This window comes from Eleginops maclovinus, chromosome 4 (genome assembly GCF_036324505.1).
Source record: "Eleginops maclovinus isolate JMC-PN-2008 ecotype Puerto Natales chromosome 4, JC_Emac_rtc_rv5, whole genome shotgun sequence".
Taxonomy (NCBI): Eukaryota; Metazoa; Chordata; class Actinopteri; order Perciformes; family Eleginopidae; genus Eleginops; species Eleginops maclovinus.
Window position 1 is genome coordinate 27,590,487 of NC_086352.1, and position 14,010 is coordinate 27,604,496.

Consider the following 14,010-nt stretch of genomic DNA (forward strand, 5'->3'; position numbering starts at 1 on the left):
TAGAAATAAGGTTAAAAAGCCTGAAGCAGGAGCCTGTTGAATAATTAAAGTACAGGCTTAGCACATCATCCATGTGACAAGTCGATCTAATAATAATAATACAAATAATAATAATAACAATAATCATTTGGAGTTGTTCATGTGTTAAAGCTTAGTTACAATGACCTACTGCCAAAATGTAACTAAGTACAACAAAGAAAAAAATCCTAAATATAAAAAAAACTAAAGAAAACCATAAAACTAAAAAAATAACAATAATATAAAACATTTTACATAAATAAAAATAGCAATATTACAGTTTAGAAATAATCACTGAATTTGACTTAAGAAAAAGTAGTTGAATATATCATTGTACGTGTTTATTATAAGTGATGCATTATCAAAAAATGAAGCATAACATGAGGAATACTCAAGGACAGAATCTCAACCATCATACTTAAGGATAGTAGTTGAGTAAATGTACTACACCAATGAGTAATGTTGTATTTATTCCCCCGTTCGAGTGAAAAAGTGTGTCCTAATGGTAGAGTTATCACCTGTAGCAGAGTGGATGTTCCTCCCCCTCAGGCAGAGGAGGCAGCTCTGGAGGCGTGATGAAGACTGTATGCTCGCTGCGCTGAGACTCATCAATCTCTATCAGCCGGCTCTCCTCCGGTCTGTCAGCGTCCACCTGCAGAACACAGCGCAAACACATGAACAGAGATGTCTGGGTGCTGGCACCGGGACCCTAAATCTAACAGAGCCGAGGAAAAAAGGGAGTACAACACAGAGCTTAACACTATGCCCTGTAATAAAAATGTCAGTGTTTGCATGGAGGGGATTTGGCCTAACACAGACTGATTCACCTTTCTGAAACTGCATTTTTCACTGGTTCATCATTTTGAAACAGCTTTGTATCTGTCACCATGCACACATTCAGTCTACAGACTGAGTGTCTGGGAGAGCTGAGGGAGCATGACAGCAGGTGACCTAGTTTTCCCAGAGTGAGCAGGCATCCCTTTTTCTTTCTTTACTCTAGTTTATATACTCACTGTTCCTCTTTGCAGCCCACACACACATTAACAGATTTCCATAAAACACATACTGCACTGTAGGTATTTAAAGCAACACTACCAATGTTTATTGCAGCAGAAATGTCTACCCCTTGTTTGAGAAAATGTCACTGGTTGTAAATGAAAACCCCTCAAAAGTTCTCATGTACTTCTGGATTGTACAGGTTTACTCTTACAGTAAGTAGTATTCACTTTCAAGTATAGTAGAGAATACCATAAAGAGGCCTGTTTGCTCATTCTCATGTTCATTTTTGTATTTTGAGCCTCTACTGTGTCATGTCTCCATGCTCTAATGTTCAAAAAGCACTTTATTTTTCTCATACTGCCTGTGCTGAAGCACCTCTTTTCATCCTCTGTCTGAAACCAGAGCCCAGTGTACTCTGATTGGCTAGCTGTCCGGCTCTGTTGTGATTAGTCAACCACTTAGATATTTCTCGCTCCTGAGCCTACTCTACAATGTGTGTGAGCAATAGCCAATAGAAGTATGAGTGTTACATAGTGATGTCACTATATTGAGGAAGGAAACAAAGGACTCCAATGGAGGCATTTCAAGGGGGGAGTGGAGTGTGTGGGAGAGAAACTTCGTCTGGGGTGAGTAATTTAAGAGTTTTGCTGTGTCAGACCATTAACACTACAGGAAAAGGAAAACCCCAAAGACTGAACAGGGCCCCTTAATATAACACACAATACTAAAGCAATTAGTTACATTGAAAGTCCCGTCTCTTTGGCCACGGTATCAGTAGAACATCAGACATACAGGTATAAGTAATTTTAAGGCTCATGGGGAGCCAAACTATATATTTAAATAAGCCATTATTAATAGATCTTTGTGTGGGTTTTCTGTGTGAGAGAATAACAGGCTTAGATTGATTTAAAGCAAAGGGAGAGCAGACATGGCAGAAGCTGTGAGAATCCAAACATTGCAGGGAGGATTTATACGGACGGATCAATAGGTCACTTGTCCAGTCAGTGTGCGTCGAATCCATAAATTTAAATCTGCACCTCGAGGGAGCTGTGCCAGTGTGTGAGCAGCACGTTTGTTCTGCTGCTGATATCTGCTTTTGTCCAGACAAGGAAAAAAAAGATGTGATTATTTTAGTAATCATGGCAGGAATATGTCTTGTGGATTTCATATTTTATTATTATTTTTATACATCAACTACATTTTTTTAGCGGTTCAGTAACTTTTATCCAGCTCTGAATTACAAACTAATTATTCAATATACAGAAGTGGAGAGTGACTCAGTGATTTAATCAAATATTGTACAATCGTGAGGTACTTTAATGAAGTATTTCCCTCTTCTGATTATTTATATCTTTATTGTCGCTGCGATACAGTGGCAAATATATTTTATTTATATACGTTTTTAGTACCTTTATTACATTTAGTTACTTTGCAGATTTATATTAATAATACAAAACAAAATCAACAAGTAAATTCTGATGCATTACTATTGATAACTAATTGATGAAATCAATTAGAAAGTAAAAATGGTTGATAATGGATCGAGAACTATAATTAAATAATGTGTAATAAATCAAAATGGCCCATTCTGCATAAGGATTACTATACTTACAGTAAGTCAACGGCATGGCTTTTACTAAGGTATTATAACTCTTACTTAAGTACATGTTTACGTTTTTTTCTTCCACCATTGTCAATATACCTATACGGACATTCTAGAGTAGTATGGAGTCCTTTGAAGGGCAAACGGTTAGAGAGTATTACATTTATGAAAAGCGAAGAACGTCTCCAGCCGCAGCTCGTCATCCAGAGGACAACACGTTATTGCTGCCTAATGGTCTGAAAAGTGCTAAGATTTTATGAAATGGTGCCAGAAAAAAAACCTCAAGGTGGCAAAATGAAAGACAGAGAGCAGAATGGACCTCATACATCATCACTGACATTTGGAGCTACTGCACACGTTTTACTGCAGTTGGCTGAAAGATCAGACGTCTTGTACACCGAGTGAATCTTAAAGCAGGAAGATCAACTTTATGGTGGGTATAAAATATGAGGGGTCGTGCAGGGAAGCATCGTAAATTGAGAAGTGCTTTAGAGCTACAAGCGCTGCTTTTATTTGTGCGGAAGGAAGTGAAGGAAAGCATTTGCTGAAAGTCTATAATTCAGTCTGATAAAAAGTTTGATAATAACCTCAGTCTGAGTGAAGGAGCCATATAAGCGTCTGTCTTTTAGAAAACATTAAGGCCTAAGGGATGCCTCATCATGGTGATGTTCTGGAAGGAGGTAAAACAGATTATCTAATTATGATTCAGGCATGATACGCCAGAATTCTGCACTCACCCACACATAGCAAAAATGATGTCATTTCTACCTGTGTATTAGCAGGAGCGCTTATTGTTTTGTAATGTCAGACAACCTACACTGCTGCACAGAGACGGGAGACACCCGTGAAGATAACAGCAGCAATCTGTCTCCGCTGGCGGTTCAAACACCAGGAGAAAAGAAAAAACACAGACAGGTTGGACGGGATCACCTTGTTTGTGTGTCTGAACAACATCAACATTCAGTTCATCAGGATATAACAGGGAGCTCTGCGGGATGCTGACATAAACAGTGTCTGCTTAACAACTTTGAAGCAATACAGAAACTTTTTTTTTTTTCTGATTATAAGCCTTACTTCAGTACATTTTTAAGTTATTTCATTTGATGTATTCCATACTTTGTTTAGAAAACTGTATTTATAGGATAAGTCTGATATTCCCCTGCTGGTATGGCCCTGGTCAACTGTTTTCGTTCCTGCAATGAGCTACTGTTTTCAGGGATCAATACAATTTAACCTTTGATTTCTGTGATTACTGTGTGTGTGTGTGTGTGTGTGTGTGTGTGTGTGTGTGTGTGTGTGTGTGTGTGTGTGTGTGTGTGTGTGTGTGTGTGTGTGTGTGTGTGTGTGTGTGTGTGTGGTGTGTGTGTGTGAGTGTAGATAATGTAACCCAGGCACAGTGCAGTAAGACAGTCGGAGAATGTAATGGCCCGTGGAGCTGACACACAGGCAGGGGAGGCTGTCCTCTGTGTTCACTTCCGTTATGTCTCAATTACAGCCCGAACAAACACAGACTAACACACACACACTCACACACACACACATGCGCACACACGTAACCCAAGGACAGTCGAGTCTATTTCAGAGTCTGTTACAAATGTCACCTGCAGAACCGGTGACCCACAGATGTGCCCGGGGAACCGAGTGACTGGGTGGACTTTCAGACTGCAAACACACAAAATGTAACCGTGCAGCACACACACAGTCTGATAGAGAAACCCTTCTATGTGGAGCATGAGGTCACACTACGCAAATGCTCCCAAAGAGGATACATTGAGGCTTTTCATACTGTCACTCTGAAGGATATGAGCCCAGGGAATGTAAAAAGAAACTACTTTCAAGCGCCATTAGCTCTGCACAAATCACTGAAGCATTAAAAGCCCTTACTCTGGCCAGTCGTGAAACATTTAGGTTGGAAATCTCTGCAGAAAACTGCACAAGGATTTTCTATGGAGCTACAGACAAACGGCTGCCTCAGCAAATTTGATATATATGTTGAATATTCAGAATTTCATTAAAGATGGAAAGATCTAGGAAGATGACAGCTTGGATCACAAGGAACTCATTTAAATTAAAACATTCATAAAGAATAACACCATGAATTTAAAATAAAGCTCTAGCGGGTTGTCTAAAAGCATGCTACTTTCTTCTAGCACTGAGAGAAAGAGAAATAGTGTTTCCTGTTCAAACTGTTTTAATATTGAGTTTTTTTTGGACCATGCACCATGCACAAATCCCCCATCTGAGGACAAAATGTACCCATAATAGGTGAGAATTGAATACAAAAAAAGCAATACACTTACCTTGCCTGCTTTGTCAGCACTCCGCTCTGAATTGTAGAGCTGCTCGCAAACAGAGGCAGAGAGGGAAAGAGAAAGAAAAGTTCAAGAAATTAAAGAAAGGAAAGGGTTGGCTTATCACAGCTGAAGTTACACAGAAGAGTGGAACGTTCTAATACTAAGATAAGTGGAGCTTAAAGGGCTGGTGAGAAAAGTACAACCACTTTAAAATGTGTCAAACCGCCATACATGATTTGAAGGTTTTTGTGAGAGGCTTAATGTGACTGCATCCAAATGAACAGAGAAACGCAGTATTTGTTATGTGGTTAACAACACACGTACTTTGTCCACACAGTCGTCGAAGAAGGCCAGACTGGCGTCTTTGTCGCTGACGAAGGAGCATTCCTCAATAAAGCGGATGAACATCTGCGTTTTGGTCATCAGCGAGTAGAACTTCTGGTGGGAGCGGTCCCGGCTCTTTAAGAACCCTGGGGACAAAAAGGTCTAGGTTAGCTTTTCACAAATACAAGTTATGTTTCATAGCTGAGACTTATTTGCTTTTCTAACGTGAAGACAGGTTGGAAGATCATTTATAATGTAGTAGCACGTTTTTTTTTTTACAAAGTTCAACTTTAGTCTACTGAAAAAAGGTTTAGATGTGTATGATTTTGTGGTTAAAAAAATCCTTCATCTTATAGACGGGTCTTTATATATGCATTAGTGTATATAACCTCCATTCGTCTTTGTTTGCTCAGGCAAGCCAACACTTTTTTATCAATCTTATGGACTGATTTGTGATGTACAACATCATGGTGAATGGCTTCCGTAATAGATCCTGAAAGCAGCTGAACAGACTAATAGAAGTTAGACTGAGAGCAGGATGGATGACCACTGGCCGACAGCAGCGAGGAGGAAGCCAAACCCTGACGGCCAACGCTGCACAGAAACACTTCCTGAAGCTGATAAATATTTTACTCCTGACACTGGCAGCTCCCAACCTGGACCATCAACTGATCCGACTTCCTACTTCCAGTCGCATCTGAAAACACTCTCGCGATCCCTTTTAATGGCCTGTTTAGTGCTTAAATTATGGGTTGAATAATTAATTATTCATAAAAAATAAAAACGTTGGTTGAATTTCGCCACATTCATTTCCTGGTTGAAGCATTGCTGTATCACTAAGTTGAACGCACTTACACACAGAATATAGGCCTCTAGCCTAGTTTTTTTCCCTACACAATTAGAAAAACTACAACTTTGAGATGCCCCAGAGGGGCCCAGTGGTTGTTTTTTTTAACATTGACACTGGCTGCAATTAACCAACTAACAACATCTGAGTCATATTTGAGAATAACATTGTAAATTATTTCAAAAAGACAAGCAGAACAGAGAGCTGTGCTGATAAACAAGAACTACGGATTACTGGTTGACAAAACCATCTCACCTCAAAATCTGTTTAGTAACTGCTTTTAAACTTTTAATACACATGATCTTCATTGAATGAGACAGCTCTAAAACAACAAAACGTTGAGGGGAAGTGTCTAGTGAATTTGCTTTCTAAAAGCTGATTGAACTTTAAGTATTAAAAACAACTAATTTGAGTTAAATCTAATCTAAGGTTTAAAACATCAACAGAAGAGCCCAGTAGACATTTTGAGGTACCAAAAAACTCAAAACCCCAGACAGTAGTTATAGAACACTGAAGGTCCATTTAAAGTTGAGTTTTTTTTCTGCCTTTATTTATTCCTGACCTTGGACGGTAATAAATGCACATTATAAGCCACCCCTATACCAGCGTTAACTATAGTTTGTGAAGCTGAAAGGAAACTGCAGACAATCCGTATGAAGTCACAGCCGTCAGACTGAAAGCACTTTAATCACATCACAGAGGAAACTGTGATTTTTACGGGGCCGCAGGGAAATCTACACAGGCACATTAACACACCGTGTAATTGTGTTGTTATAGATCCGAAAAAATGGTCAGGAGTTCATACACATGATGCAGGAGCAGTTACATCTCTCCTCTACTCATTATGTAATGTGCTGCAGCCATTCCTGTTTGCTATATCATATAACTCACACTGGACGCAACCTTGGCAACAGCTATCCTCCGTGATTTCTCCCTAACTCCTTTCAGCTGTGATGTCAACCTGTTTTCACAGGCTCCCATCCAGAGGCCACAGTCGGGCCTCGGGAGCATTTAGCAGCTGCGGCGCTAACTGACTAACCTTCAGTCTGCCAACAGCCTTGAACATCCAACAACTCCTCAAACCTCCCTACCCAAACACTCTGTGTGTGTGTTTACTGAGAGCTGGGGATGGACACTTATGAGAGTTCATGTATAAAACAACGCCATCTGTTTCTGAAGCTGTTCGGCTGCAGAGGAAGGAGCTACATATGACGCAGGCTTTAGTTTATATATTCATAGACGCATTAGCGCTAATGATGCATTATAACTGTAACTGAATAGTCATAGCTGAAACATAAATTATGATGAAAAAGTGGAACAAACTAAACATTTTTGGGTCAAATATTTTGGTCTGACATTTTTGATGTGTAATTTCCTGTGCTCAAACTGGTTTTCAGTATTTACTTTTCCCCCTAAGCTATTTTAACATTTAAATCAGTAACTCGTTCAATTATTTATATCATTATCAGCACGTTTTTCTTTTCCAATAACTTTGATTTAAACATGATCTAAGGAAATAAGGGTATGTAGAAAGGGTTTGTAAAAAGACTGACGTGAAATTTGCCAAAGAGAGGCGGGCCTGTAGAAACACCTCTGACATTGTACTATATACAACCAAATTGGGCTCTACCAACAAAATATGAATGACTGACATTGACCACAGATGTCTTTATGAAATGTTCTGACTTACATTTCTAAAATCCTCAAACATAAAAGTCTATCTTGACCTTGGAAATACTAATCTGATAAAATAATCGTAAATCAGAATGCACTTACATCTTCTTACAATCATTTATCGTCTTTGTGCTTAAGGACAGCTGTTAGAACATGCCAAAGCTCCTTCTGATTAGTTTCTGCTAGAATGACTATAATCAAAGCTTCTAAATCATGCAGTGATTATGGGCTTTCTATAGTTTATTCACTACAAACCAATACTTCTACCAAACCCTCAATCTTCCTCATCTTCCTTATGAGTTTGTTGTGAACAAGTTCTGCAGATTACTGGAATAAAAGAGTAAAGCTTAAACCATCTGTGGTAAGTCTGTGGTGGGAATCATTTCTCAGATACGTTTCTTTCCACGCTGTTCCCTCTGCACTGCAGGTTATCAAAGAACCAAGGTCACGTTAGGTACATAGAGTGATATAATTCCGTATACCTTGCAGGTCAAAGAGGGAGCTGGCGTCTGTTGCTTTCTCAGAAGGAGCCTGGGTGATGGGTCGCAAGAATGAGCGGTAGCCTTTCAAAATAGCCGCCATGAAGCGCAGAAAGGCTTCCTGGATCTCCAGCTCCAGCGTGTGGAGGCTCTTACCGCAGTTCAGCTCTGACAAATCACTCATGCTCAGCTCCAGCAGCCCGTCAGGACGCTGCTGACCTGAATATGGAAGAGGGAACATGTATGTATTAGAATCTCTACATGTCAACATAATAATGGTTGAATCATCACTTTTGCTGCTGTTCCATCTTTTGCATTTTGGTGGAATCTTCACGATCAAAGGATTTGTATTGAAGGTACACCAGAGCACTGCTTTAAGTAAGTATTCATATTAGCAAATAAGGGTAAGACTTACATCATTAGGAAAAATAAACTTGAGTTGATTTCAGAGTGTATCCGAAGTCCATGGGGCTTAAATATCTCCACTCACATCTCTGCCAGGTCAATCAATATTCATCAGAAAGTGGGTAGATTTTCACTTCACTGAATCGGAAATTAATGGATTCAATTCATGCAGCTTGATACGCAGCAGGTTTCATGATCTCTCCGGGAGCAAGCTCTTAGAAGAGCAGAGAAAGTTGGCAGAAATACAATCAGCACCACAGCAGGGCAGACTAGTAATTCAAGGGTATTATTCCATTATAGGATTATTAATATTTCAATTAGTGGATTGGAGAGCAGGACAGTGGTTTGAATGGAGAACAAATTGCATGGACAAAAACTCAAGATGATGAATCAAGCTTAAAACAATCTGTGAGGATCTGTCACTTTAATGATTAAATAAACATTTATAATTGTGTCCTATTAGACATGGAGTTGGCCAAACAATGTGCTTTTGAAAAATATAACCTTGGGTCCATTTGGATTTTTGTGCCAAATGTACAGTAAAGGAAGTCCCTCCAGTAGTTCCTCGAGAATCGTGTTTACGAGGATGCAACGGAATGACAACTCAGAGTTAGTTTTAACAACCACAACTTTTTATTGATCTGAACATGAAATAAAAACCACTGAATGGAAAAGGTTGCTGAAAGTTTACTTTGCCATACATGAAGGACTACCGAAGTTCTAATGATTTTTTATCAGATCAGAACTCACCGTCGACCAGCTGCTGGTGGAGATTGCTCAGCACATTCATCAGGTTTTTACAGGCTTTCTTTGGCAGGATCTTCCACGTGAGGGCTCGCTTATCTTCATTGCTGTGAAAGGAGAAGCACACAGTGAGCTGTGGAGAGGCTGAGAGGCCAAAACCAACATGATCAGCGGGCGGGCCGGGGGTAAAGACCACCCTAACGCTGTTGGGCTGGTAATGAGGCCAAAAAAAATGATGTGAACCATAACTGACCTTACCTGAGTCCTTAGAAAAATGCATTCTCTTCATATTAAAACGAGCCTGACACTAGAAAAATAACCACTCACCCAGACTCCAGGAAAACGGTCTGGCCTCTAAAGTTAGAACTCATGACCTGGCAGTTTTGTGGTTTAGGATGAAATATGCAGCAAAGGAAACAATGTGGAGCTCTAAGCTAAGAGCACTGTACAGCCTATATGCCTTAATGCCTTGAGGTTAATCCTACACACTATGATCCCACTTCATTTGCATCGTAAGAAGGCAACCAAGTCTCAAAAACTGTCCTTTTACAGATATCACCCTTCACATAAATAATATAGCAGCAACAATGGGAGGGTTTGTATTCAGTGCTCACTAGAAGATGGTGTTTGTGTCCAGATCCACGCAGCTCACGTCTGGTGGGGGGTCATAGAGATCGAAGTAGCGGGAGTCCACTCCTACGATGAACGGACAGGGGGCGCTTAAAACGTCAGCCAGCGCCAGGGGGCACAGAGGAATATAGGGGCACTGCCAGTGGAACGGGAAGATCATCTGAGGAGGAGGCGGATGGAGAAGATGAGGAAGATAAGGTGAGGTAAAAAAGAAAGTAGGGCCAATTTCAAAGATGTGAACATTCAGGTTAGCAGTACAGCTCACTGTGAGTAAAATAAATGATGTACCGGTAAATACATTCGGTTGAGGGCGTTCTGCCAATAACCAGATTTCCTTTACTTAAAGACACAGTATATAACTTAGGCTGCTACCAACTGATAGTGACAAATGCAGTGACTATAAAACATTTTAAAAAAGTGCAGCAGTTACTAATACAATCCCATGAACAAGAAGGAGTTTACAAAAGTAAGGAGGGGGATGGCTGCGTTAAGGGTTTAAAGCTAACAGGTGAGAGGATAAAAAACGACCTCCCTCTGCAGCTGAAGAGAGAAACGTACCGACACAAGGGCCTCTGTGACGCTGGTCAGCACGGCGGGACGTAACGAGTGGACCAGGATCTTGTGTTCGGTGACGGCAAACACCAGCATGGTGACGGCGTTCTCTGGTCCGAGGTTCTGGAGCAGCGTGGAAAATCGACCACCGCTACGACAAACACAAATGTGCAAAACACAATCAAATTAAAATCTTCCAGACACATCTAGGAGAAACTACCACAGGCTCTCTTCACTTTTTCTGGCCATTAAACAGATATTGGACTCAAAAAAGTATTGTTGAATTGTAAATATAATATTGGTATTCTGTTTATACGTTTATGAAGGCAGCTCAAAATTGATAATACAAAGAACGTGATTAACCATATACAGTGCGTACAGTGCATCCTTGCAACAGTCAGTTAGAAATTACATTATTCTATTACATTTTAGCCAAAAATAGGCCTGTCATCACAAGAGAACACGTGTGTGCAGCTGCTCTCACCTGAGCGGCAGGGGAGAAGACACTGGCTGGCTCAGCATCAGGCTGTCATGAGGGGAAAGCTGCAGAAAAGCTGGAGAGTGAGATAAACCAACCGAACAAAATATGCCTGCACTGAATCCTTTAAATATTCATCCATAACGGAAGAAAGAATCGGCACCCTACAGGCATTCCTAAACACTGTATGAAAACAACACTACTGTCTGCCAGATGATTAATACCTATTTCTCACATGCAGGATACATCACATGACTCCTGCAACTAAAACTTACCTGCACCAGGATGCGAGGCCTCTGAGAGGAAGGGAAGGGGACTTTGTGCATAAAATGAGAGATGTGCCTGTGGAAAGAAAAAGAATAATGGCAAAGTAAGGCAACAGAAATCGGCAGGTCAGTCAATGCACTTCTTGTAGTCGGATCATCATCATCATCATAACACATAAGGCTTTGCTGTCAGTGCCTCAGATTCCCTTTCATATCACATATTGATCATATCTCCTTTGGTTTAGTAAAGTTGACAGTGTAAAGTAAAAGCTGTCCAACAATGATACACTTTGTCAAGGAATGATATTCTGTCTTTAGTTTCATTCAAACTGGAGGTATTTCTCTAGAGGAGGTTTGGTTATTTTAATATCACCTGAGCTCATCTTCGATTTAAATCCTGGCAGAATGTGACTTTAGAGACTTTTTTCAACATCAAACAGAACAGAGGAAATATTGTCAGAAAGGATTAAAGAGATATGAAATGAGAACAGTTATTTCAGGCCTTGTTAGTTCCAGAATTGAAAGATTACTTCATGTTTCCTAAAGATAATTTTACGTGACTGAAAGTTAAGTTGGCTCAAAATCTGCACTACACTCTCCCTATCATATACAAATCTAAAACACTGAGCGTTTAATGGAGCGTCAAAAACTGTTAACATAGAAACTTTGGGGAAGAAGTTACCTACAACACCCAGGGTGGATTTCAGCAAGAAATATCAAATCATGTAGGTTAAAATGTGTCCTACGCCGCTAACAGGTGGTTGAAATAATCCATGAATCATTATTAAGCAGGGGATAGAAAATGAACCTTTATGACTGTACATTCTCTGGGAGGGTGAAGTTTTCTTTTTAAAGAAACATCTATAATGGAACTACCTAGAGACTACCCCCACACTTTGCAACTTGAAAAGAACAATGTGTAAAAATCACTTTCAGCAACAAAAAAAGCAAAACATTTAAAAGAAGATAGCTTACTTCTCGATGGGTAGGGCGTGGGGGCAGGAGATGGAGTAGCGATAGAGGAATGTGAGGAACTTGCGGAAAGCGTCAAAAAAGGGCCAGTGGGAGAGCAGGCAGATGCACTTGTTGGTGTAGACGGAGCGCTGGGCTTTGGTGGGGCTGCGGGTGGGGCTAGTGGTTAATGTCTCCGTACAGTTGGAGCAGTCTGGTTTTAGTGGATCTGGACTCAGGAGACCCAGCTGGGAGCGCTGCGCATCAGTCAGACACACCTGCGGGAAGGGCTCATAGAACTGGATGGCGGCACCGTACACCTGAAACATGTCGGATACACAGCTCAGTATCTGCACATGTATAACGGCATGGACTACTACTTAAAGGGGCCCTATTGTGCTCAAATAAAGGTTTTATAAGCTCTATATTTTTCTCATACTGCCTGTGCTGAATTGGTTAGCTGGCCGGCCCTGTTGTGATTGGTCAACCACTTAAAGATGTCCCGCACTATAGCCTACCACATACAATCTGTTGGAGTGTTAGCCAATAGAAGCCTGAGTGCTACATATTGATGTCACTCATGGACAGCACTCAAATTAAGGTGCTTCGGGGGGGGGAGTGTATGGGAGAGAAACTCCCTCTGGAGGGAACTTTGGATTTTAGCCTTTGCAGACCATATACATGCACAACCAACAACCTATAATACACACCAGGAAAGGGAAACACTGGAGCCCTATTGAAGTCTTCAAATTGCTAATAATGAAAGTTTCAGCACAGTTTGATAATCTACAGTAATGAATCTATACACACACACACACACCAAACACAAACACAGCACATAACTGTGCGACTGACCTTTATCTTATTCTAACTTCAACTGTAAAACAAGTCTTGACCTTCATACAGCCTTTTGACGCGGTGAGAACAATCCAGAATAACCGTTCAGTAACTGTTTCCAGAGAAGGCAATCCATCAAATGAACTAATTATAAAAAAGGATCAAACTGTATCCCTCTACCCAGCCTCTGAATCTTCCCGGCCCTCTTAGACAAAACATTGATGAGCAGAGAAATACAGTAAGCACAGTTCACCTCTGTTTAACCTTTATTGAACATCAATACCATGAGTGCCAGCTGTGGGCAAACACACAGCGGTTAGCCCATCCAGCATCAGCATTAGGCCAAATAAATCCCCTCTGCTTTCCTGGATATCTGAGACTCTCCCCCAACTCACACACAGATCAAAGCAAACTGGCTTATCTGCTGGCTGCCTGCGTGAGTCAGTTTACAAAATGTTCCCCCGAAATGGACAGGGAGGGTGGCCCATTTCTTTGTTTGCTGATAACTGAACTGAGGACGCCTGTGTGTGTGTGTGTGTGTGTGTGTGTGTGTGTGTGTGTGTGTGTGTGTGTGTGTGTGTGTGTGTGTTCAGAAAGCAAGGTCTGCAGCAGTCTATGAATAATAATGACAATCGAACCTGCCTTTGCCAGTGTAATACGAAACAATCACGTATGATGTTGTAGACGTACATGCATCTCTAATGGATGTACAGATCAGTGGGACAAACCACTGTAACTTGATTGGACTCCTTTGTTTACTTCAGTTGACCAATCACAAAGAGCTGGGCAGATAACTTTTGAGGGAATCAATGTGGAAAACTTCCCCATACGGCGCTGGTTGCGAGGTCCGTAGGGACTTGGCTTGGGATCCAGAAGGTCCCCGGTTCAAGACCCTGGAAGACCAAGTCC

General features: G+C 40.8%; 1 protein-coding gene across 1 annotated transcript in view; it reads right to left on the reverse strand.

The window, feature by feature from the left end:
- The window catches only part of LOC134863449 (C-myc promoter-binding protein-like), a 60,017-nt gene that overhangs the window by 22,660 nt on the left and 23,347 nt on the right, over positions 1 to 14,010 (reverse strand). The window contains exons 6-15 of the mRNA XM_063881975.1: positions 12,289 to 12,584; positions 11,323 to 11,389; positions 11,054 to 11,112; positions 10,576 to 10,720; positions 10,002 to 10,177; positions 9,394 to 9,494; positions 8,242 to 8,457; positions 5,239 to 5,384; positions 4,921 to 4,959; positions 537 to 670 (exon numbers count right to left, since the gene is read on the reverse strand). Coding sequence (XP_063738045.1) covers positions 537 to 670; positions 4,921 to 4,959; positions 5,239 to 5,384; positions 8,242 to 8,457; positions 9,394 to 9,494; positions 10,002 to 10,177; positions 10,576 to 10,720; positions 11,054 to 11,112; positions 11,323 to 11,389; positions 12,289 to 12,584 — 1,379 coding nt within the window. The remainder of the gene's footprint in view (positions 1 to 536; positions 671 to 4,920; positions 4,960 to 5,238; positions 5,385 to 8,241; positions 8,458 to 9,393; positions 9,495 to 10,001; positions 10,178 to 10,575; positions 10,721 to 11,053; positions 11,113 to 11,322; positions 11,390 to 12,288; positions 12,585 to 14,010) is intronic.